General features: G+C 47.7%; 1 protein-coding gene across 1 annotated transcript; it reads right to left on the bottom strand.

The window, feature by feature from the left end:
• Positions 1–1,051: 1,051 nt before the first annotated feature.
• DRP2 (dystrophin related protein 2) lies at positions 1,052–24,763 on the bottom strand. Its single transcript, XM_046673522.1, has 21 exons — positions 24,621–24,763; positions 22,599–22,755; positions 21,052–21,172; positions 18,967–19,235; positions 18,435–18,581; positions 17,702–17,780; positions 15,902–15,962; positions 15,529–15,590; positions 14,502–14,576; positions 13,065–13,266; positions 12,757–12,842; positions 10,935–11,092; positions 10,443–10,609; positions 8,172–8,283; positions 6,761–6,897; positions 6,372–6,437; positions 6,055–6,120; positions 5,031–5,174; positions 2,913–3,150; positions 1,660–1,780; positions 1,052–1,341 (listed from the first exon to the last, which is right to left on the bottom strand). The coding sequence occupies exons 1-21, from the start codon at positions 24,665–24,667 to the stop codon at positions 1,217–1,219; spliced, it is 2,640 nt and encodes an 879-aa protein (XP_046529478.1). The 5' UTR covers positions 24,668–24,763; the 3' UTR covers positions 1,052–1,216.
• Positions 24,764–24,787: the final 24 nt, after the last annotated feature.

A 24,787-nucleotide genomic window follows, 5' to 3' on the forward strand; every position in this document is an offset into this window, starting at 1 on the left:
AGTATCTGGATAAAGGGATCGTGATATATGTTGCCTAGGAAGAGTTAGTTCAGTTTGAGGACTGGATTTGCCTTCCAGAGTTAGAAAGAACAGTTTTATGCAAAGGAAGGCCTTGCTGTTGTCTAAGTGGAAAGTGGTCAGCTTCCTGATTCGGGGCCAGTGACTCCTAGGAAGGGGCCGCTGTTGAGGCTGGCCCATTGCATCTGCCTTATGATTAGCTGGGGGCAATCAGCCACTTCATCGGGTTCAGCCTAAGAGAAAGAAGGGTCACAGCCTGCAAGGGTGTTGGGCAGTCACACTCCTCCAGACCTAGAGGGTGCTTCCCCTTCCCCGCCCAAGGAGAGGAAGACCCCCCGCCTTGCTGATCAAGCTGCTGCCCCTCCCCCAGGGCTGTGAGGGCAGACTCAGAAGAGCCAAGGGTGGCTTCAGCTGGGTTCCCAGAACAACTCAGCTGGTCTCTCAGGATGCTGAGGCCTTCAGGAAAGAGGAAGATCAGGGAAAAATATCTAAGCCCATGAGTATTTCTTTAATGTTTCCAAATGTAAGGTAGAAGCAGGAACCAGAATGAACTGTTCTCCCCTTGAGGAAGGTCTGCCAGGGACTGAGGCAGAAGGAACTGAAGATATCCGAGGAGGACAAAACACCTAGGTAGCATCAGGATGGCTAGAGACATGCCCTCGAGCTGAAGTAACATGGCACACACTGCCCAGACATTTTCAGGGGCACTTTGACGGGGAGGGTTGTCTCCAAAATTCCCTTTTGCCTCCCCGAGTTGGGCCAGAGAGTAGGGCTAACTCCTGTGGATTCATGATGCTAGAACCCTGCGGTCATTAGGCTTCCCAATCTCCATAATTACACGGAGAAGGGAAAAGGGCATTGCTTCACTCTGCGAGGCAGCTTCTCTGCTCCCCATGTGAACGGCCTCCGAGTGCCATTTGCCTGGGCTGCAACAGAAGCGGACTTAAGGGACCCGTCTCAAACTTGAAGACTAAAGGGTGTACTTCTAGAGTCAGAGGAATCATCCCTCTCCCACCCCGGGCCCTCCCCCACACACACCTCACATACCACCAGATCCCTGCTACTACCCAGAGCCCAAATAACTCTGGCTGAGGAATGTGGGGCCAATGGGGACTGGAAGGGTCGGGCGAAGGCTGAGGGAAGGCTTTGACCAGAACTGGGAGAGGACCGTGGCCTATAGGATGGGGATCTGGCTCCATCAAGAGGCCAGCAGGGTGTTGGCAGTCACATCAGAGCTTCGCACACTGGGGAAGGCATGGCGGAGCTTCTCCATGATGTCCTCCAAGCACAGGCTGACATCTTGGCTCTTTGACCCCACATCATCTGAGTTGGAAAAGAGAGATTTTGGAAGAGAACTAGACATTCCCTTATGAGGCCAAGGGGCTGAGGTAGGACACAGCCAGCTGAAGGGCAAACTTAAAGCATGTGTATCTTCCTAGCACAATGCCTAATACATACAAGGTGCTCAATATACATTTGTGGAATAAACGAATGAATGAATCAGTCAATAAGCCAAACATCCCTGACTTTAAGCTCAAAGCTGTGAGGAGAAACCATCCTAGCTCTCCAAGAAGATTGGGCAGGAGATCCGGGGCAAGACAAAGCCATAAAGGAAGGGACTTGGAGAGCCAGGGAACTCACCTGCAGCCTCAGTGTCTGGAGTCGTCTGTCCCTTCTCCTGAGGATGACTGCTTTCTGACTGCTGTGGAGACGAAGCTAGGGACGAGCCTGCAGAGTCATTGCCCTCTGATTCCGTGGGTGGCTAGCAAGAGGAAAGGCATGACTTAAGTGGCTTGGCCTTCCTGACCTTACTTTGACAGACTCCTGAACTTAGAAGGGAACTTAAAGACCTCATGCCCATCTGTTTGCCCTTGGACTTTAAGAAGCTTTTGGTAGTGCCCCCAAACAGTGGCTTCCCCTTTTAGGAAGCTTCTTGGAGTATTTAATTACCAATTACCTTCTTCCTTCAACAACACGCGTCAAAGGCTCCCAGTTCTTACAAGGATGGCATTACACCTAAAGGTCATTTCAGCTATAATTAAGCTATTCAGAAACCAATTCTGGGTGGAAATGTAAAGTGGCACACCTCATCCTCAGTTCATAACATAACATCACATGTTAGAGACCTCCAGGTCTCTAGAGGCCATTGGTTAGAGCATCCGGGGAAGAGCAGGGGCTGATATTACTTGGCACGTATAATGACAATAATCAGAAACATTATGAAGTTTTTACTATATTCCTGGCATTGTGCTAAATTCTTTAAATGCGTTGTCTCATTTTGTGTTTACTGCAATTCCGTCGAGTTGGTATGTTATTATCCCTGTTTGACAGATGAGGGAACTGGGGCTTAGTGAGGCTAAGTAGCTTTCCTAACACTCCACAGCCATTAATTGGCAGTGCCACGTTCAGACCCAGGGCTGTCTGACTCCAGAGCCACGCTACATCATATACACCACCCCTCAAAGAAGAAAGGGACAAGAAGTAACAAGAGTTCCCTTCACAGCAAAAATTTTTCTCTTGCCAAGCGTGTCCAAACCTGCTTCTGTCCAGCAAACATCAAAGTAGCAAAATCAATGTTTTGGATGATTCTTTGAACTTGTTCTTTCAATACTGGATTCAAATGGGTTGTGGGGAAGGGAGCCCTCAGAAGTCCTCCCTCTGCCCCTGGCCCCACCGTGGCTTGAGAGTAACACACAACAGTGGAGTGGAAGCTAGGTGGAAGAGAGCTGGCCAAGCAATGTGACATACCAGCCCCTTCCTTCCCCCGCTCTTCCCAATTGCCAGGCCAATTCTCTTCAGAAAGTCATCTAACAGCCAACGCCAAGGAGAACCCTCCTCACCCCTGTCCCCATGCTCAGGGGCTGCTCTGGTCCTTCTCCTGGCTCCAGCCTCACCTGCAGGAGCAGCTCCCTTAAGCGCTGCAGCTGGGACTCTAGTTGCTTATTGTGGTCTTCGAGGATCTGCATGCGTGTCTCCAGGCGGCTCTTGTGCTGACGAAGGATCCGCGCCTCAGCCAGAAGCTCCTCATTGCGGTGGTCCTGTGCCACCTCGGCAGAGCCATCAGCCAGGGTAGGTGCCTCAGCAGCCTCCTCATGCTGCCACTTCAGGCGCCTCAGCTCTCCCTGGAGAATCCTGCCAAGGATAGAGAAGCCAAGACCTATGGTCTTAATGGAGTATTGAGTGTCTAGGTCCCAGATGTCCGCTCATATCTAGGTATGAGCAATCCCTATGCTCTCCCATCCCCCCATCAGCCATGTTCTTGCTTGAATGGCCATATCTACTTCCTCTCCAGCACACATATCATTTGCTCTGCCATCCTAGGCCTTGGAGCAGAGAGAGCTGACATTTCATATAACAAATGTCTCAGGGCTTTGATGTGCTGCTTCTGGGATTAATTTTGACCTTAAAATCAGGCAGAAACACAGTCTGCAAATAAATGAGGCATTAGGGCCACTGACTCATCTCCATTTTTAGATTTTCAGATTCCAGGGGAAGACATAACACAAGCAAAAGATCACCCATCTTGCCTCTGCTCTTCACTACCCTCCTCTTCGGCCCACTTTGAACACTCATGTTGAGTCATCAAGGAAACATTCCAAAGAGATGGTCTACTTTGGGGGACACTGCTTTTTCTTTTTTGCAACAGAATCACTCTCTCCCTCTCCCCCGTGTTTCCCAGGGCCTTCCCACTGCTGCTCTAATGCAGAGCTTCTCAAACTACCTGTGCCGGAAAACTAGGGGGATTTTTAATCCATCGTGGATCAATACGTGGTCCAAATGCTCACGGCTAGTATGCAGCTCACACCACATGTGACTTGCCACGACAACACTCAAACTGTTCTATACCTTATTTAATGAAGACAAGTTTACTAATTATGTGCTTGGATGTCATGGCAATGTCAAATTGCTACAAAAGTTTCTAAAAGCTTACTCTCTATTTCTGTATTTATCTTGTCTTGAACCAGTAACAAACACTTTGCGGACTGGCCCTGTTCGAAGGACTTGCTACTCCAAGTACATGGAGCCATGGGTCAGCGGCATGGGCATCCCCTGGGAGCAGGTTAAAAATGCAAGAACTAGGGGCCAGCCCGGAGGCGCAGTGGTTAAGTGCCCACGTTCCACTTCGATGGCTCAGGGTTTGCCGGTTCGGATCCCGGGTGCAGACATGGCACCGCTTGGCACGCCATGCTGTGGTAGGCGTCCCATGTATAAAGTAGAGGAAGATGGGCATGGATATTAGCTCAGGGCCAGTCTTCCTCAGCAAAAAGAGGAGGATTGGTGGCAGATGTTAGCTCAGGGCTAATCTTCCTCAAAAAAAAAAAAAAATGCAAGAACTCAGGCCCCACCCTAGACCTATGAATCAAAATTTGCATTTTACCAAGCTCCCCAAGTGCCTTGGACACACTAATGTTTGAGAAACACTGTTCTGAGGGATACTATGGATTTCTCTGCCTGTCCCCAAAGGGACTTGGACCCTACTCAGGCCCCTGCTGCCACCCGTACTTCATGGAGATGAATGCCATCCCTGTAATCTTCTTCACCTTCCCTCTTCCAGTCCTCCTTCACTCCATGTAGTGTCATCTTCCTCTTCTGTTACTGTCACTAAGTGATGAGTATCCCTTTCTGTTCCAATACTGAACGTTCCTGGAGGGCAGGGAAATGTCATACTCTCTTCTGGACTCTCTCTGCTTGTATCTAGTGGGCACTTGGAAATATTTGGATTGAATTAAAATGGCTCAAATAATTATTATAATAGCTAACATTTATTGAACTCTTACTATAAGCCAGGTACTAGCTAATACATTTATATGCCTGATCATTGGATCTTCACTAGTGACCCTAGGAGGTAGATACTGTTATCATCATCCCCATTTTACAGATGAGGAAATAGAGGATTACAGAATATACGTAACTTGTTCGAGGCCATATAGCTAGGATGTGGAGGTGCCAGGATTGAATTCAAGCTGTCTGACTCTAGAACCCACACAGATCTGTGCCATCGGCACACCCACCTGTTCTCATCCTCTAAGTGAGCCAGGATCTTCTCTAGCTCCCCCTTGCTTTCTGTGGCCATGCTGCACGGAGCCTGCTGTCCGAATCCTGGCTCTCGGTCTGTAATGGGGCTGGAGTGCCGCAGCAGGTACTGGTCCTCATCTCTGCATGGGTGTAGGGAGAGGAAAGGAGGTGGCCAGGCATTGAACCAAGAAACAGCTCAGGGCATGAGTTTCCAGCTCCCAGCTCAGGCCCCAGGAGACACATGCTGGAGGATTCACCTCTAAGTCACATAGAAAGGGAAAGGCCATGTAGTCAGGCTTAAGAGGGATGAAAGTGTTCAAAGGCAGCAGAGAACATGGTTGGCGGTACTAGGAGAGAGTGTTTTCAGGATGCTGGGGCTTCTGGGTTCTACTTAAAGCTCCCTGGGAAACAGCAAATCACTTCCCATTCTGTGATGATCCTCCACCTCGCCCCCCTTCACTCCCTCACTCCTCAGGGGGACCATTTCCTGCCTGAGTTCCAGTCAGGGCCAGATTGACCCATGTAGCCGGCAGCTCCTAGGCCCTCTGAGCAGGTCAGGGACCTCCCTAAAGATGAAGGGCCCCTTCTCTGAGCTGTAGCATCCGGGAATCTCTCTGGCCACACTTCAGTCAAGACCCTGGTGACTCCCAAGAGTAGGTGTGGCACTAGATGGGCATTGGCATCTTGAGCATAGAATAATGGCTCATTTCTGCCCTTTAGATGAGGGCATATTCTTCTTCCTCAAAGTTGGGCATAGAAGGATGGGATCCTGCAGAAGGAAGGGACCTGGGCAGATGGCAGAGAGGTGGTCCATCATTCATTCCCCAGCTCAGTTGATAGATAGCAGAGATTGTTTGTCTTACTAAACACTGTGCCCAGAAAGCACCCTTCCTTCCTTAAGATGTCAAGGGCCCTAACCACCACACCCTCCCTCCCTTTGAGGATATAGCCTTCCCAAACGGCGGCAGAGGGATCCCAAGGAGAATTATTCCTGGAAAATAAGCAGCTGTGAAAACTCACATGCTGTCATCTGGGGACAGGCTGTCATTAAAGAAGGAGCAATTCTGACTTTCCATCTCAGCAAGCCTGGAAAGAAAGAACAGGAACAGAAGGGAAAGCGGGATGGGAAGCCTGCTTTCATCTCAAGGGCTCTAATCCCCTAATATGGTCGTTAGCTTTGGGGGCTGCCCCAACCACCCCTAGGTGTCGGGCCTCGCTGGCTGCCACATACCTCACGGTGCACATCCCCTGGTCCTGACTCCATGCTCTTTGCTCTGACTGAAAAGCCCTTTCCCCTTAGACTCCTTAAAATCTCCCTCCCCCAAACCTGGTGGTACCTGCTGGCAAAATGCTCAATGCGGGAGTGCGTGTCAGCGTGTGGCAACATCGGGGAAGAAGCCGGCCTAGAAGAAAGCAGCAAAGACTCAGAGGACCAAAGACTGTGTGGCTGGGCAGCCTGTCTCCTCGCCACCATGCTCCCTCCAGCCCCCACCCCCACCCCAAATTAGAGAGAGATGGGCAAGAGCTGACGGGAACAGGATACAGAGATTGGAATCCAGTTTATTTCTCAGGCCAGATTCCTGGTCAGGCCCAGCTGAACTGCCATGTCACTAGTCAGGTTTGCCCTGGAACACTCCCCTAGCCTGTGTGGGATTCAGTCCCTTCACAGCACATCCCTGGGCTCAGCGAGGCTGCCCACAGCCCCTGCTCAGCCGCTGGTACTCACGTCTCACTGTAGTCGGCCTCCAGCACTGATTGCACAGGCAGATAACCTCGCTGAGGGTGTTTGCTGAAATAATGCTTTGAGCGGAATTTGTTCTTTAAGGTTGTGGCAAAGTCCCTCATGTTCTCACTGGATGTGGTCTAGGGGGAGACAGGGCAGAGGGACTCACCCTAATGGCATCAGGATATGCTGGGGAGGTGTGGCTGCTTCCCCAGTGCAGGGAATATGAGCGGGAATCCCCTCTTGTTTGTGCCTACCACACCCCACTCCTCGAAAAGGGGCTGGAAGGATACACGCCAAACTGTGAATACTGGTTGCCTCTGGGAAGTTGGACCGGAGGGGTGGGGGCAAGACTGAGGAGAGTGGAAGATTTTTGCTTTATATTTTAAATACCTCTATATTCTTGGAATCTTTTACAATGAGCATAGATTTGTTAATATTGAAAATATCTTGTATGTAAATTCTAGGGATGTAGAAATGAGCAGGAAGTAGAGGATTATCAGTTACCATCTCAAGCCAGCTTTCTGTGTATGACTTTTATAGTGTTGATTTTAAAATGATAAGAAAAATAAAGGGCAAGTTCCCTGCTCCTACTGGGTCACACATTTTTCTGTGCCAACAGAATTTGGAGAATAGACGACAGCTTGGAGAGATGGATTATGGGGAAAAAGTTGAAAGATGGTAAGGTAGGTAGGGAGAGGGCAGTGGGGGTGCTGGGGATATGCTTGGGACTTTGGGAGTATCTGTGGGGCAGGAAGGAATAAAGGAGTTTAGAGAGCAGAGTCAGCTCAGGAAGCCAAGCCTGGAGCTGGGGGTCCTGAACACGGCAGATGAAAAATTCTGTGGCTGGAGGTCAAGAATGCTGACCAACCTGTTTCACGTGGCTATGAAGGGCACAGCTACCAATGAAAACCAAGTGGAATTTGAGGACCCAGGTAAAGAGCACACCTTTATTTTCCTCAAGAGACTGAGTAATTAATTTGAGCACAAACTTTGGGATTGACTAGAAGGGATGAAAACAATGACAAAGTAGCAGGTGAAGACCAGGGGACAGGAACAATACAGGAAGCGAGGCAGGAAAAGTGAAAGCCAGTAAAGTAATGCTAGTCGCCTGGAACTGCCATTCTCTCTCTATTTTTTCTGGAGACTTCTCTCTGCAGGAAAATAGTGAGTGCCTTTTAAGTGGCCCAGAGTATCCTCGGCTGCTACAGCCAGCTGTGGCCCTGGTGAGGGAGAAACTCTGCTGGAAGAACAGAGAGACCTGAGTCCTCCAAACTGGTAAATCACCAGGACTGCTTGGTGAATGCTCCCCAAAGGAGAGCAGAATACAGTCAGCCAGTGCTTGGCAAAGTGGGTCAAGGGCCCAGAGCCTGAGAACTGCCTACCCCTCCCGCCCGGCCCAGAGGCTCCATACCGGGGTGTAATATTCCATGATGGGGTAGTGTAGCTTGTTGCCTTTGCTGGCCCTGCCTGTCAAGAAGCAGGTCTGGCAGATGTCCACATTAAATTGTTTCAGACTCCGGTACCTTGGGGAGAGGAGAGGCGGTAGGACAGAGGATCCAACGTACCATAGTGACCTCCCCATTTCCCTAACATCCAAATATACACACACATTAGAAGAGGGGGAGGCATGGAGCCATAACGTGCTCAACCTCCTATACACAGCAGTGGCTGAGTCCTCACTAGATGACTAGCCTTATCTAGACACCGTAAACCTCCATGCAACCACATGCTCAGACTCCCAAGAAATGTGGGAAATAGCACTGTCTCACTATCTTTTTTAAGGGAGGGGGCAGGAGTAAAGAGCTCACGATATCGAATAAGCATTCTAAACTAGGATGGCCCCAAAAGGTCGAGTCTCACAGGTACTACTTGTGTTGGAAAAGTTACACTTCCAATACAAAGGCCACTTATTCTACTAGCCCTGGGCAAGTTGGCTAAAAGTTATTTATAATTATAACTCTATTATTACCAAATATATCCTAGCCCTTCAGATCCAGTTCTGAAGCCTGGCTGAACTGCCCAGACCTAGAAGTATAGTCTGGTGAAGCACCTAGACTTATTAGAGAAGTCAGAGGGTCCAACATCTGGTCCTGGATCTACACTGACCAGCTGTGTGAACTTGGGTAAGTCACGTTCCACCTCCGTGCCTCATTTACTTATAAAAAGCAAGGTAGTTACAAAACCTAGACTCATAGATCCAGAGGACAGATTGGTGGTCGCCAGAGGGGAGGGGAGTTAGGGAGGAGGCAAAATGGGTGAAGGGGGTTAAGAAGTACAAACTTTCAGTTATAAACTAAATGTCTGGGGATGTAATGTACAGCATGGAGAATATAGTCAATAATATCAAATTAACTTTGTATGGTGACAGACGGTAACTAGACTTATCATGGTGATCATCTCACAATGTATACAAATATCGAATCACTATGTTGTACACCTGAAACTAATATAATACTGTATATCAATTGTACCTCAATTTTAAAAAATGCAGGGTGGCTGTAAAAAGACCGTGTGTTAGTGCTTTAAAAAGTTTTCGAAATTGAGTGCTTTATGATGAAAGCCAAATTCAAGATAGTGGTTACTTTTGTGGGAGGAGGGGAATGTAATCAGGGAAACTTCAAATGTACTGTAATCATGCTTTATTTCTTAAGATTGGTGGTAGGTGCACACCATGGGGTGCTGGAGCTGGCTCACACCAGCTCACAAGAGCCAGCTGTTAAAATTTCAGGGATTTTCCAAGCCAGTTGTTAAACACAGCCATTATTTAAAAATTAGATTATATATTGGGGCTGGCCCCGTGGCCGAGTGGTTAAGTTCGCGCGCTCTGCCGCAGGCGGCCCAGTGTTTCGTTGGTTCGAATCCTGGGTGCGGACATGGCACTGCTCATCAAACCACGCTGAGGCAGCGTCCCACATGCCACAACTAGAAGGACCCACAACTAAGAATATACAACTATGCACTTGGGGGCTTTGGGGAGAAAAAGGAAAAATAATAAAATCTTTGAGAAAAAAATTAGATTATATAAACTCACAATTAAGTAAATGATCTTAAAAACAAAGGTAATAAATACTCAAAACTCATCATTTCCTAATTATTTTACTGTTATCTGTGCTCTTGAGGTTGTTTATGTCTATCATATCCACATGGTGAAAATACTATGAATAGTACGCAATTGTGCATCTCTTCCCGACCTCTTGTGACACTGGTCACAGTGGGAGTATTCACATCATGGAAATTAGCAAATGCCACAAATTGGATTTCTTCTTTTGCTTTCTGGAGAGTCTGTTGTGAACCATTTGCTAGCATACCATTTGGTACATAGGGGTTCTTATATGTCAGAGTGTTGGGGCTTCTGAGTTCTACCTAATGCTCCCTGGGAAAAGAGCAAATTATTTCCTTTTCTGTGCTGTTCCCCTACCCTGCCCCCTTTCGCTTCTCTCCACATTTTTGTAGGTCTGGAGTCCTTCATAACACGACTAAAAGAAAAGAAAATGTTTCATCAGTTCTGATTTTTTAAAAGGTTAAACACTCTGCAATAGAAAAGATTATAACAATATATAACAATGTACGGTAGATTAGCTCTAATTATATAATTACGTAATACATTGCTTTGTAACATGATTTATGCATAACATGGCCTATTTATTATTATTATCATTCCAGTAGGCGTTGCTTTCCCTACCTGAAGCCCTTGATGGGGCACTGCCTACAGATAGAGCACTTGGTCTGATGCTTTACTTGCTCAGCAATGGTGACCCGATGCAGAACAGCCAGCCACACCATGGACTGCGGCTCCAAGTTGACCCACTCCAGGAACTGTGAAGCTTCAATGACTGGCTTCCCAGTGCTCTAAGGAAACAAGAAGCCCAATGGCAATGACTGAAGCCCCAAGTGTCTTGTCCCTAGAATGGCAGCCCTCAGAGGGACAAGAGAACCAGCAAGGCCTGGGTTGGCCTATTCTCCAGTGGTGTCCACCTTCTGCCCTGTCCTAGCTGAGCTGGTACCCTCCCCGTCAGGACTCTGACCCTAAAAGCCCAGAGAACTCTCTGCCCCATTGTTTCATCCCAACAAACTCCCTTACATCTGGGTACTTCGGATCAAAAGCCTAGCTTTTAGTCCTCCCTCCCTTCTTCCCACCCTCCCTCTCATCATCCCTCCCCAGTTCCATACTCACAAAACGGAAGCAACTACGAACACTGGGCTCCACATTGCTGCCCCCAAAGGCTGCCACTTCCCCCAGCTGACGGGGCACCTGGATAGCCTCATGAAGCAGGACACCGAGGTGGCGTTGGTCACATTGGCTGCCTGAGTTGGCCACTTGGCTGAAGAGGTCTGCTGGCCCCACCATAAGTCATAGCCAATCCCGATGCAGGAATGGCCAGAGAAGGGTGCGAGGAGAAAGAGCAGAAAAGAAAGATAGGGAAAGAGCACACAGACTTAGCTAATGACTTTTGAAACTGGATACCTCAAGGTCAATCCCTGACCTTCTAGAAGCCCAGGAGTTCTGAAAAGAGCATTCTCTGTGTTCGGAGGGAAAGAGGGAGATAAATACAAAGAGAGAGAGCATCAGAAAGAGAAAGAGAGAGAGAGAGATGAAGACAGAGAGCGAGCTGCATGTGAGAGTAGTACCAGACACAGATATGACATCGCTGGGAAAACAGATTCTTGAGAAGTGAGATGAGAGGGTGTGGGGCTCAGAGGTGCCTGAACATGAGCTACAGCAGGTCTGCCCTAGCCCCTCCTGTTCATGTAGCTCATGTAGTCTGCTACTGCAGTAATCTCTCAATTACCCACACAAATGGAAAGAAACACTGGCGTGGGTAATCTAAAAAGAGGAGGTAATTCAAAGCACTTGATCATCTAAGAAATATCTTTAAGTGATCGTGGAATAAACTATAGGACTTATATTTGAATATTGGCTACATCTGTCCTGTGGGAATTCCTCGATCCCACTCCAACCTTAGAAAATCTCCTACAGAGGTTCTTGGCTGTCTGTTTCATACCTCATACTTCCTACTTCAATACACAGAAGTGGAAGGCAGAGGGCCTGGGTTGTAGTTCTGGATCCATTACTGACTAGCTTGTAGAACCTTGGGTAAGTCATGAACCTCTCTATGCTGCAGTTTCCTTACTTGTAAATTGAGGATAAATAATCACTGTCCATCCCTTCCCAGAGGAATGTTCGAAATAAATAATATCATAGCTATGAAATGCTTTGAACTGTCTCCTTCCCTCTAGAGTCTTCCCAGACCACTGTCATCTCTCTTCTGTGATCTGATATAGCCCATATCCTTTGCCATTCAGATTATGCTAATTAGCACTTTAAAACGTGATTTCTGTGACTTCTGCTTCCTCCTCTGGACTATAAACCACTTGAGGCAGGGACCATGTCTAATTGAATCCTTTACTCACCACATTTAGCATAGTGGTCAATGCTAAATGACACATTAAGCAATTGACAACTAACGATGCAACTGCAGAAAAGTACAAAATGCCGTACAAAAGATGGAGGAGGGAGGGGAAAGCAAAGGTACTTTAAAACAGAGAGGTTAAAGACCACAGAATTACATACTGTTCACCTCCCAGATATTGGGGATTACTGTACCCTTCCCATGGGAAGTCTCCTGTAGAATGTGTGATGTGGCTGGAGCTTCAGACTGGGAGAGGGCTAAGCCTGATAGGCCACAGAGGAATGGAACTAGAAAGTCCAGGCCCTGGGTACCCCAAGATGTGAACTCAGATCCTGGTCAAGTAACTACCTCAGATCAGAGGAAGCCAAACCCTGTGGAGTGACACTGGGAATAATCACAGGCGTTAGGCCTATATTGGCCTTTGGCTGTTGTAGGTTCTTTGCAATAGCCTAGAGCGGGAAGCATTACCCAAGTAGCCCTCCGCTCAGTCACAAGACCTACCTTCTGCTTATCTTATACCCTTCCTCTTCCCGCCACATGTCTCCCTCCACCCAACTCCACTCCAGACTTGGGAGTTGTACTCACACTGCAGTTTTTCCTTCACTTCTGTGCCACACAGGCATGCAATGCCAGTCTTAAAGGACAATGCCCGCATCTTTCCACTGCGACCACTAGGTTTAAAAGAAGACACTGAGAACATGAATATATGTAAAAGGTTAACATCTTGGCAGACATTTCCCTCACAGAGTTGATCCCAGCAGGGCTCTGTGCCAACTATGCCCCATGCTGAGCTGGGTCCAAGTCTGCCACGGGAGAAAGCCCTTCCCACCATGCCCACTCCAGCTGCCTCAGTGAATTTAATCCTGAGGGCTGCCAGGGCTTCAAGACCTTACCTATCAAAAACATTGAGCAGCCAGTTGAGGCTCATGTCCACACAGAGCGGCACATTGACCAGGATGCCTCTTTCCTCCTCCAGCCGTTCATATAAGGCGGTCAGGCAATGAATGACCTCCACCACATCCATCACATGCTCACTAGCCTGCAGATCATGCTCGTTGAAGATCTCCAGGGCTGTGGTTAAAGTTACCAGGTCCACTGGGAAGGAAAGGAGAGAAGGAGAAAGTATAGCCCAAAGTAGAAGCCCAGGGGCTAGACAAGGAGATAAGGCCACCAGCCTCACTGAATTCGACTCAATCTCCAGAGCAACCATTTGTAAGTATGATACAGGCTTTGTCCTTTACCAAGAACCTCATCTCAAAGAGGAGGAAGGCAACAAAAGCCCCCATAAATTAACACAAAATGTTTCTACATCCACATGTTCTTTGATATCCGTTTCAAGAAGTTGATGGGATGTGAGTAAACTCACCTCTTCTGTTGTATTAACTCCCAAGGGGTCAAATGCCATTTTAAGTTTCTCTGTCTTTACACACATTTCAACTGCAAATAGCTTTGTTAGCCCAGAAGCCTTGTTCTGAGATCCTAGACACCAGTTATGAAGGCTTAGGTATGCCTGGGTAAATGTGACATACCTCGGGAAGATTTTTTTTTTTTTTGAGGAAGATTAGCCCTGAGCTAACATCTGCCGCCAATCCTCCTCCTTTCTTTCTTTCTTTCTTATTTTTTTGCTGAGGAAGACTGGCCCTGAGCTAACATCCATGCCCATCTTCCTCTACTTTACATGTGGGACGCCTACCACAGCATGGCTTGACCAGTGGTGCGTAGGTCCACACCTGGGATCTGAACCAGCGAACCCCAGACCACCGAAGCGGAACATGCAAACTTAACTGCTGTGCCACTGGGCTGGCCCCTCAGGAGGACTTTTTGATTACCCCCCAATGCTGAAATCAGCCTAGCCAGACATGCCTGGACCAGGAGGATTGAATGGACAGTGTCTCTGAGAAAGGCCAGAAAGCACATTATATCTGCGGCCGTGCTGTCTCCTAACCACTGGAATTTGCTTCCACAGTTCTGCTGCTGCATGCAATGACCTCAAGATGACAAAAGAACACAAGCCCCCAGGGGCTCCAAACCATCGACTGGGATACTTCCCGCCATCAAGGACTTGCTTGATTATCCATGTTGGGCATGGAAGAAGGGACAAGGAAAAGGATAGCTGTGGGTTAATTTGGAAACAAGTCTGGGGCTTGGGGCGAATGGAAGGGCCCTGGAAAGAGCAGGTGTCCACAGCCAGCATATCTCAGCCTTTGGAGAGTTTCCATCAAGCGAATCAACAACCCTGGCCAAGGTGGGATGAAAGTGGGAAGCAGCTTACAGATGAGGAAGAGCAGGAGTGGGGTGAAGGCCACAGGGAAGTGCAGTGGGAGACTTACAGCGCAGGGCCTTCTGGACTCTGCGTAGCTTCATGGCAGTGCGGTAAGCTGAGAACTTAATGTTGTTCAGATCAGCTGCAAAGAATAGAGACTCAGATCAGAGAAATGCAAACTAAAACCACAACGAGATACCATTTTACACCCACCAGATGGGCAAAAAATAAAACTCTAACAACAGCAATTGTCAGCAAAGATGTAGATGAATGACAACTGCTGGTGGAAAAGTCAACTGGTACAATCACCTTGGAAAACAGTTTGGTATTACCTAGTAAAACTGAGCATTCGCATAGCCTTCAACCCAGCCAACTACGTATCCCAGAGCAGTGATTTTCACATGTTTTCTGACCAAGACACATAGTATGAAATTTATTTATATCGCAGTCCAGTATACGTACACACATGTGCACATAAATAAATAAATGAATCAAACATTTCAGGAAACACCACCTTACTAGATTTGATAAAGTAAAAACATAAAATTAATATCACCTATGACTCTCGCTAGGGATCTGTTGCAGTTTCATATTTCCTAGTCTATTTCAATTTTTTTATATGCTTGTCACAACTGAAATGACGTTATGACCTGTAGAGTGGAAAACATGCACATGCGCACTGGAAGTCATGGGCAAGAGCTCCTTAGCAGCTCTGTTCTTGTTAACTGCAAACTAGAAATGACACACATGTCCATCAACAGTAGAATAGATGAAGAAACTGTGGTATATACAATGGAACACTCTACAGCAGTAAAAATGAATGAACTGTAGTCACATGCATCAACATGGGTAAAATTTACAACGTAATCGTGAGTCTCTCTTAGTAGCCAAAGATAAGGCACATGAGAGTCACCCTCATCACAGCCGGGATAGTGTCTCTCAAAGTAATCTGGTTCACATCTGTAGGATAATTCCCTAATGTGATGATAAAATGGTCCAGGGGGAGTGGAGAGCCTCCAGTTGAGGCTCTTTGAATGGGACTCCCTTCTATTCTTATAGGACAAAGGCAGCTGTATAAATCTCCGCATTCTTACCTAGAGTTTGGTATAACTCCGTCATCTTGGGATGGTCCCAGCATGTGGTCTGAGCCTGGTGGCTACAAACAAAAGCATAAATAGCGCCAGGGTCCACACCATCCCCCACCCGCTCCCACAGGTGCGCACCACTCAGTGATAGGTTGGATGCAAGGAGCAGCAGGATCCGAGGGTGAACCCTGAAGATCCCAAGGCACAAGCATTCACCTTTACCCAGGTAGAAACTTGAGCTCTTGAGATGAATAGGAGGAAAAACTGGACTGGGTGGAGGAATCCCAACAGATAAGAAGTGACAGGGACACGTGGAAAAAAGACAAGTAAGGGAGGAGGTGGGCAGGTGACTGACCCGCTTCTGATTCAGACGATCACTCACTTGATGTAGTAGGGAACTTTATTGGGTGAAATTGCTCTTTCCCAGGGAACCTGGACAGAGGCTGGTAAGGGAGAAGAGAAAGAGAAAGAAGCTGGCCACTAATGCTCTTCAGGCTCCGGGCAACTCCCCCGCTCTATCCTCCCAAATAGGTGGTCAAACCCCAAAGAGGATGCTTGACTTTCACTGCCAGCTCTTAACAGCCCCTGAGGGTGGGACAAAAACTTCTAATGAACACACTTCTCTCCCTGATGTTAGGGCAAGGGAAGGAGAAAAGGTCATCACTGATACCCTCATGTGCCAGAGACGTGGCAGGGGCATGAACAGGAATACCTGGCCTTGGCCACCCTGACAATCTTCTCCCTGAGCAGGCCGCCATTTCTACCCGTTCAGCTGCAGACAGCTGGGGTACTGCTGTGGATATGAAGTGAATCCTACTTTCCTCGTGCGGCTCAAAGCCCTTCCCCAAGAAGGTCAAGCTTCTCAGTCCTGTGGGACAATGGGGAATGGTACTGCCCATTTCTGCCTGGTGAGGAACTCTGGAAAAGGATGGCCCTATCTGCTCTGTGTCTTTATCTTCTGGATGTTCCAGGAGAGGCTCAGTTCCCTGGCCAACCTCCTCATTGCAGCTTCCCTGGGTACAAGAGCCCTCTGCACGTATAGCTGCATGCCAGTGATTCTAACAGCAATAGTTCTAACCTCCATTAACATCGATTGAGCTCCTACTATGTGCCAGATACTCTGCTGAATGCTTTGTGTAGATATCTAATTGTCATATCTATCTCTTCCCACCATCTCCACTGCTACCACCCCGATCTGGGTTACCATAGGCCCACACCTGGATTATTGCAATGTGCTTCCTAACAGGTCTCCTTGCTCCCACTCTTGCTTCCCAACACGCTGACACTGTTGAAACATAAGTCAGATCGTGTCATCCTTCTGTTCAAACCCCACCAAAAGTTCTCCATTCCATTCAGAATGAAATCCCAAGTTCTCACCTCTTGCCTCCCACTACCACTCTGCCCTCCCGCTCTCTCCCTTCCTTATGCTCTTCTACACGGCTCTCCTTGCTGTTCCTCAGCCATGCCCCTGCCTTAAGGTCCCGGAAGTCACTGTTCCCTCTGCCTGGTATGCTCTTCCCTCAGATGTCCACATGGCTCATCCCCTCAGCTCCTTGAAGCCTCTGTTCAGTTGCCGTGCTCTCAGTGAGGCCCCTCCTGACCACACTATTAAAATCGCAACGCCTCCCCACTGAAGTCCAGCACTCGCTATTCACGCCTTCCCTGCTTTATTTCTTTCCATAGCGCTTGTCATCATTCGACCTTATATATATTTTACTTATTTGCTTATGGCCTGGCTTCCGCCACTAGAATGTAAGCTCCACAAGTCTGAGGGCTTTTGTCTGTATTGTTCCTGATACACCCCCAGTGCCTAGAACAGTACCTGGCCCACAGGAGGCCCTCGACATATGTTGTTGAAAAAATTAAGTCATTTAATTCCCATAACCCTATGAGCTAGGTAATAATTCCCCCTCTTTTTTCATATGGGAAAACTGAGGTTCGGAAAGGTGAAGCTATCTTTTTCAAGCTTGCACAGCTATGGAGTCCAGGAGCAATGACTCTGACCCAGGTCTCTCTGACTGGAGAGCCTGTCCTTTTAACCACTGTGCTACACTGCTTTATCCTTACTGCTTCAGTATGCCAAGGTATACTGGGATCCCATCGGGCCCCCAAGGGACAACAGCAGGCTCTCTTGGAAGGTGGCTGAGGTTCTGCTAAGTGAAGTGCCGTTTGTCTCACGTACAGGAGAGGAAGTGTTGTGATCCAGGCCCAAAGTCCCGGTGGGCATCCTGGAGCTGCTTAAGCCTCTCGCCAACTGATCCCTGTGGAAAGAACAGGTAGGAAGTCAGTAGATTCATTCCAGATATTTAGTACGGGATTTCCAGGTCCCTCGGGGGATCTTTGTGAACTCCCTTATAGGCTGGCTCTCCTCTGGTTCCAGCTCCTCCCAACATCACCCAACTCCTAGCCCTCTCACAGCACTCCCAAGGGTCAGAGAAGTGCATCCTTTGTTCCCGGCTGCAGTCACTCTTCATCTGCCCCTGTCTACCCTAAGTGCCCACGTGTAGACAGGCTCCTCTCAGATCTTCATTTCTTTTTGTGAGGTTAGCCCTGAGCTAACTAACATTGTGCCAATCTCCTTCCACTTTATATGCGGATGCCTCCACAGCGTGGTCAATGAGTGGACTAGGTCCACACCTGGGATCCGAACCTGCAAATCTGGGCCGCCGAAGCAGAGCGTGTGGAACTTTAACCCCTCGGCCACAGGGCTGGCCCCGATCAGATCTTCATTTCGATCACTCCCTGCAGCTTAGAGATTGAGAAGTCTGTTGCCTGGCCTCAAACTCTCTACTATTCCTTTCCCATGTAGATCTTATTTCAACACCCCTTTACTTCTTTCGGGCCTGGAGAAGTTTCCCCCAAGCCTAGTTATATTGAGGCTCTTCCTCATGGCTCACTCCAGGCTCCTCTTCTACCTGTAGCTGTTTCCACCGGATGTTGATCTGCTCCAGGGCCCGGGAATTCTCCATTGACAAATGCACATCCGAAATGGCAAGTTGATGGGCCAGATCGTTCACCAACTTCACTCCATCTTTCATGGGGGAGAATTCTTCTTTGAACAGCTGTAGGGCCAGGACCCAAGTCCCACATCGGACAGAGAGTGGGACAGAGGAACCATTAGTCATTCACCTCAATTCCTCCCTCTTCACCCAGAGATTTTGTTTCAACAACACAACCTAGGTGCTTGCCTACTGGGGCAACTGAACTAAGGTGTGGGCAGCCACCATCCTTATCCTCTTCCCTTTCTACTCTCAGAAAACACTAGGGAAAGAGAAGACAGTAGGACAGAGGAGACTGCAGCTAAACCAGCCCCCAAATCCAGCACATAAACTGGGAGAGGCTCAGTTGTAGCCAGGGCCAACAATGGAGTCTCAGCAGCAGGAGCGTTGTCAGGGTCTGGGGGAGTGTCAGGTCTCAGGGTGGACTGTAGCCAGGGGGCCTGCATACCTTAAGAGCCTGGATGTGCTCAGGGAGTGAGTCAATGAAGAGATCCCCGATAGGCTCCCAAGTGGCTCGGACTCCCTCAGCCTGGGTCAGAGTAGTACTTAATTCCTCCATTGCCCCCTGGATCTCCAACAGCTGCTCCAGAGTGCGCTCAATGTGGCGGTGCTGGTCCACACAGCGGGCTGTCAGCTTCTCCCATAGTTCACTGGCCACCGTCGCCTGCTTCCACACAAAGCGACTAAGATTCTGGATCCGCTGCCTGGGAGAGGTATCTGCAAGGGTAGGCAGGAAGTCAGGTCAGGCCAGGCAGGCAGGGGCAGCCCAGGGAAAGACAGAGACAAAGACAGCCCTTCATAAAAGTGTGCGTGCGTGCATGTGTGCACATGTGCATTTGTGTACATATTCATATACACACAAATACACATTTTTCCATGGTTGAGCTCCTTTTGTACACTCAAGTTTTTTTAAATTAAACTTTTTATTTTGAGATAATTGTAGATTCACATGCAGTTGTAAGAAATAACATAGAGATCTCGTGTACCCTTTACTCAGTTTCCCCAAATGGTAACGTCCTGCAAAATATAGTACAATATCACAACCAGGATATTGATACTCGTGCAATCCACCAATTTTGTTGAGTTCCCCAATTTTATTTGTACTCATTTGTGTGTGTGTATTTAGTTCTATGTGATTTTATCATATGTGTAGGTTCATGGTTCCACCAACACAGTCAAGAGACCATATTGGTATTTTCCACTGACTATATAATTTCCTCATATTCTTAAAAACTGGGCAAGGTAAATAGTGAGTAAAGTATATTAAAAGGTGCAGTGAAGCAAATCACCCAGGATCCTATTCACAGGACCCTGGAATGCAATTTTGCGTTAGTGTCTGCTGCCCACTTCCATCCTAAGAAGGGGGATATTTATGAAGGCCCAGCCCAAGAGAGGTCAGCATAACTTGCCCAACTTTTCCACCTAGGCTCCTAAATTGTAGCTTTCCTCTTCCTCCTTCAGACCTCCCCTCAGAAGTAGATTCAGAGCCCCCAGGCTAATTGAAATTGTCCTGCTCTCTCTTGAGCTTGTCCTATCTGAGGCCCATTGGGCAGTACACTGAGTTCTGGCCCTCCTACTGAGGGGCTCAAAGTAAACTGAGAGGGTCAACAACATTGACAAAGGAGTCAATTAATGAAAGGCCTGTCCAGGCTATTCATAGCCAATCTCAGAGGGTTGAAGACTCTTTATGGAGAAAAGGGCTTGCTGGGCCACCGCTCAGACCTAATCACCATCGATCCCACCCTGCTGCCTTATTTGAACCTAGGCCTAGCGTGGCCCACTCTATCGAGGGAAGGGGCCAGAAGTCACCAGGGGAAGTATCAAAAAGACACAATTTTCTTCTCAAATGTCATCATCCAACTTTTTAGATTGTAAAAACGTTTTTGTATTTGTTGGTTGATTAGAGCATTGCCACATGTCTCTCTATGTTGGGATAAATCAGCAGGGTTTATTTATTTATTTATTTTCTCTTTTGTGAGGAAGACTAGTCCTGAGCTAACTTCTGCTGCCAATCCTCCTCTTTTTGCTGAGGAAGACTGGCCCTGAGCTCACATCCGTGCCCATCTTCCCCTACTTTATATATGGGACACCTGCCACAGCATGGCTTGCCAAGTGGTGTCATGTCCGCACCCAGGATCCGAACTGGCGAACCCTGGGCAGCCAAAGCAGAACGTGCACACTTAACTGCTGAGCCACTGGGCCGGCCCCAAAATCAGCAGGTTTTTAAAGGACATACTACTACTTTTATTCACTTGAGTGCATTCGAGTCTCTTCTTTTTTCCTTTTCATGCCTCTTTGGAAGGCCACACACGATGCTCCAGAGAGCCACATACAACTTTGGGTCACACACTCGTTCTGCTCCAAGCTCTGTTCTCTTTGCTTTTTCTTGCAGTATGAATCTTGCTCCTCCTCACCTTTGGACTCCTAGGAGAACACTACCCTTCTAGATAACAGTCGAGAAAATGAGCAGGGCAGGAAGGTGTTTAGTGGTTCATAGCTCAAGAAGAAGGGGAAAGAGAAGAAGACCACGCACCTTTGCTCTCAGAATGAGGCTCCTCTAATTCCTCAAATGGGTGCTGGGAGAGGAAGGCCTGAGCTGACTCCAGTACAGAGTAGATGTAGGGGCCCCGAGACTTGACATCTTCCATAAAGGCCTGTGAAATTTAGCAACATGGTCAACAGGGAAGGAAGTCTTTCAGTTGCTTTCAATTCCATCCTGTAATTGACAACCTTCCTTCTCCTCAGCGCAACTTGATCCTTTGGCAATGTCATGTATCTTTGGGCTACCCAGACGAAAAGAAGTGCAGTCCCCTCATAGCCAGAAGAATAAGTCTGACGCTGGAAGGTCTATTTGGTATGAAATGGGTTTGTCTATGCTACAAGGTACAGAGAAACACGGTGATTTGGGGTTGGGAATCTTGGTTCTCTGGAAGATTCAGAAAGTCCCCTGTAAGGGGCTTAGAGACATCAAAATCAGGATGGACAGAACTTACATTAAAATTTTAATTAATTTTTTTTGTTGAAGTATGCACAAAGAAGAGTACACAAATCAAAAGTGTACAGCTCAATGAATTTCCATACAGTGATTTCTTCTCTGTAACCAGTACCAAGATCAAGAAACAGAACTCCACCAGCATCCTCTAAGGCCCACTCATGGCTCCTTCCCGTCGCTGTCTTATCCTTTCTCCCAGCAAAGTAACTCCTGTCCTGACTTGTAACACTAGTGCTTAGTTTTGCCCATTTTTGAATTTCATATGAATGGAATCGTACCGTATGTATCTTTTTGTACCTGGCTTTTTTTCAGTCAATATACTGTCTTTTAAGATTCATCCACACTGTGGCACGCAGTTATAGTCTGTTTATTTTCTGGCTGTATTGTATTTCTTTCCATAGTCATTTTTTAAATTGAGATATAATTGACACACAACATTGTGTGAATTTAAGGTGTACAACACATTAATTTGATATATTTATATAGCAATATGATTGCCATTGTAGTGCTAGCTAACACTTCTGTCACATCACATAATTATCATTTCTTCCAGTGCATTCCACAGTCATTTTTAAGAAACATCTGTTATTTTCTGATTATAGAGGTAATATAAGTCTCAGAAATCTTAGAAATTTCAGAAAAGTATGAAGAAGACAATTAAAAAGAACTCTAATTTCACCACCTGGAGTTTATCAATGTGAACATTTTGATATAGCTCCTTCTCTGTTTTTCCATGTGTGTATAGGTGGACACAGATCTATATCGATTTTTGCACAATTGAGATCCACCTGTATACAGTTTTGCATCCTGCGCTTTTTCACTTCATATCGTATCATGTTCATTTTCCTTGTCCCCATTAAAATTCAGGGCAGGATTTTAAGGGAGGCCAGTATTTGATGAGAGGAATAGAGAGGGAAGGTTTGACTTACTCTGTGGAGTGCTATCCACAGACCAGTAGGACTGCATAGAGCTTCCTGTTACTTTGAGTGTCTAAGCAGAGGCTGGGGGCCCGGCTGTCAGGGTGCTGCAGAAGAGGTCCCTTCCCCACTGAGAGGCTACACCTCGCGGCCTCCGTAATTCTAACCTACCGCGTGTGTCTCCTTCTCCTGTTGCACCAGGGCCACATCCCCTCGCAGGGGCAGCTGAGCTGACAATTCCTCATCCTTTTGGCTGAGCCAGTCAATAATCTCTTGGAGAGGGAGCTGAAGCTTTCCACTGTGGTCTGAGAAGGCCTCTAGGCGAGCACTGCACACAATGGGTAAGATCAGTGATTTTCAATCTTCTTTTTAACTGGCAAAACACCTTTTTCCCCAAACAAATATTTATGCGGAACCTTAATGTATACAGTCGTCTCTCAGTATCTGCAGGGGATTGGTTTTAGGACCCCCGCCGATACAAAAATCCACAGATGCTCAAGTCTTTTATATAAAATGGTGCATTTGCATAGAACCTACACACCTCCTCCTCTATACTTTAAATCACCTCTAGATGACTGATAATGCCTAATACAATGTAAATACTATGTAAATAGTTGTTAGACTATATTGTTTAGGGAATAATGACAAGGAAAAAGGTCTGTATGTGTTCTGTCTAAATGGGCCTTTCGATCTGCGGATGTGGAACCCTCAGTGACAGAGGGCTGACTACACAGATTAAAGAGGTACTGCTCTGGTTGAAGCAGGAGGAGGCCGGGAGTCCTCCTTCTTATCCCCCCACGGAGGCTCCTGAGGCACCTCCCCATGGAGCTCAGTACTAAAACACTTTGTGGAGGTCGGTTCATTGAGTTGAGTATCCAGCATCAGGCTGGGAAGGGTAGGAAACGGACCAAGGGCATTAGACATGACAGTGTCTGGTTGCCCTCTTGCCTTGGAGGAACTCAAGTCATGCCAAACTGTTCATCCACAGGGGCTTCTCAGAGTCTGCCCTCTGACTAGGAGAGGATGCAGTAAGAGGAAAAGGCAAGTCAGGTGGCTGAGTGTGGGCACTCACATGTGTGAGAATGCACCCAAATACTAGCAGCCCAAGGGTCCCAAAGGATGGTAACAACACAGGCTAGAAGTTTAAAGTGTGGAAGGAGAAAAATGTACACTGTATGATCATCTCTGTCCACCTACCCCCCCAAATGAACCATGAGCTGAGGTCCAAGCGATAGGAAGCTGGAGGCCAGCCCAGCCTGTGTGCAGCCATCAAGCCCACTCCCCTCAGCCGACAGTAATAACTCTTCATTGCCTCCCTACCACCTGGGCCAAGCCCCTTACCTAAATTTTTCCTTCTACTAATTCCCAGAGCAGCTTTTAAGATAGGCACTGTTATTGCCCAGAGAGGTTAAGTAATTTGCCCGAGGTCACACAGTTGAGTTACTGGGAAAGCTATGATCTGAACTCAGGTTTGTCTGGCTCCAGAGCCTGCATTCTTTCTACTTCTTCATGCTGCCTCATCCCCACCAGAACCCACCAGAAGCCAGGAGTTTGGTCCTTGATGATAGGGAGTGGAGAGAAAAAGTGTGTATGTGTTACAGAGCGGGGTGAGGGAAGAGGAACAAGTGCTGCGGATATTGCCCTCAGGCTCTCACTGATTTGCGCTCAGCTTGGGGAGGAATAGGTGGGCTCACAACCAATGGGTGGGAGTAGAGGGCTAAAAGGGTGGGAAGAGGGCAGATGAGCCCTACCAAGATGGAGGACAGTTCTGAGAAGAAGAAAAGGAGGGCGTAATCATATCCTCCATTTACACATCAGCGCTTTGAAGTTCAGAAAGGATTTCCATATCTTATTTGAATATTCACGAAACATTGTGAGGTAGGTAGGACCGGTATTATTCTTCTACTCATTTTTTTCCTCAAAAAAATCCACAAATAAGTAGAAGCTAAAATTTAGATAACTCAAACCACTTATCCAAGGTGACACAGCTACTTAAAACTGGGGCTCCAATCCGAGGCTCCTGACTTCTGACCCGGGTTCTTTCCCCACTGCCCGAGAAGGAAAGAAGCGGACGGTGAGGCTGACAAGGAGACGCACAGGCTGCGAGGAGAAGGACAAGCTGCAGCAGCAGAAGGAGCCCGGCACCGTCCGAGCCCATCCCGCAGGCCCCTGTTTCGAGGGGCCGGGCCTTACCGCAGGTTGTGAGACTTCTTTTTGATTTCGTTCCAGCACAGATTCATGGCTGGTGGTTCCAGGGGTCCGGCGGCGCCAACAGACCCGTTGAAGAGCTTTGGGCTTAGGCAGGAAACCCCAGCACCATCCTGAGGAGGTGCAGGGGTGGTGGCAGCAGCTCTAACCTG

Source organism: Equus quagga, chromosome 10 (assembly GCF_021613505.1).
Source record: "Equus quagga isolate Etosha38 chromosome 10, UCLA_HA_Equagga_1.0, whole genome shotgun sequence".
NCBI classification, from domain to species: domain Eukaryota; kingdom Metazoa; phylum Chordata; class Mammalia; order Perissodactyla; family Equidae; genus Equus; species Equus quagga.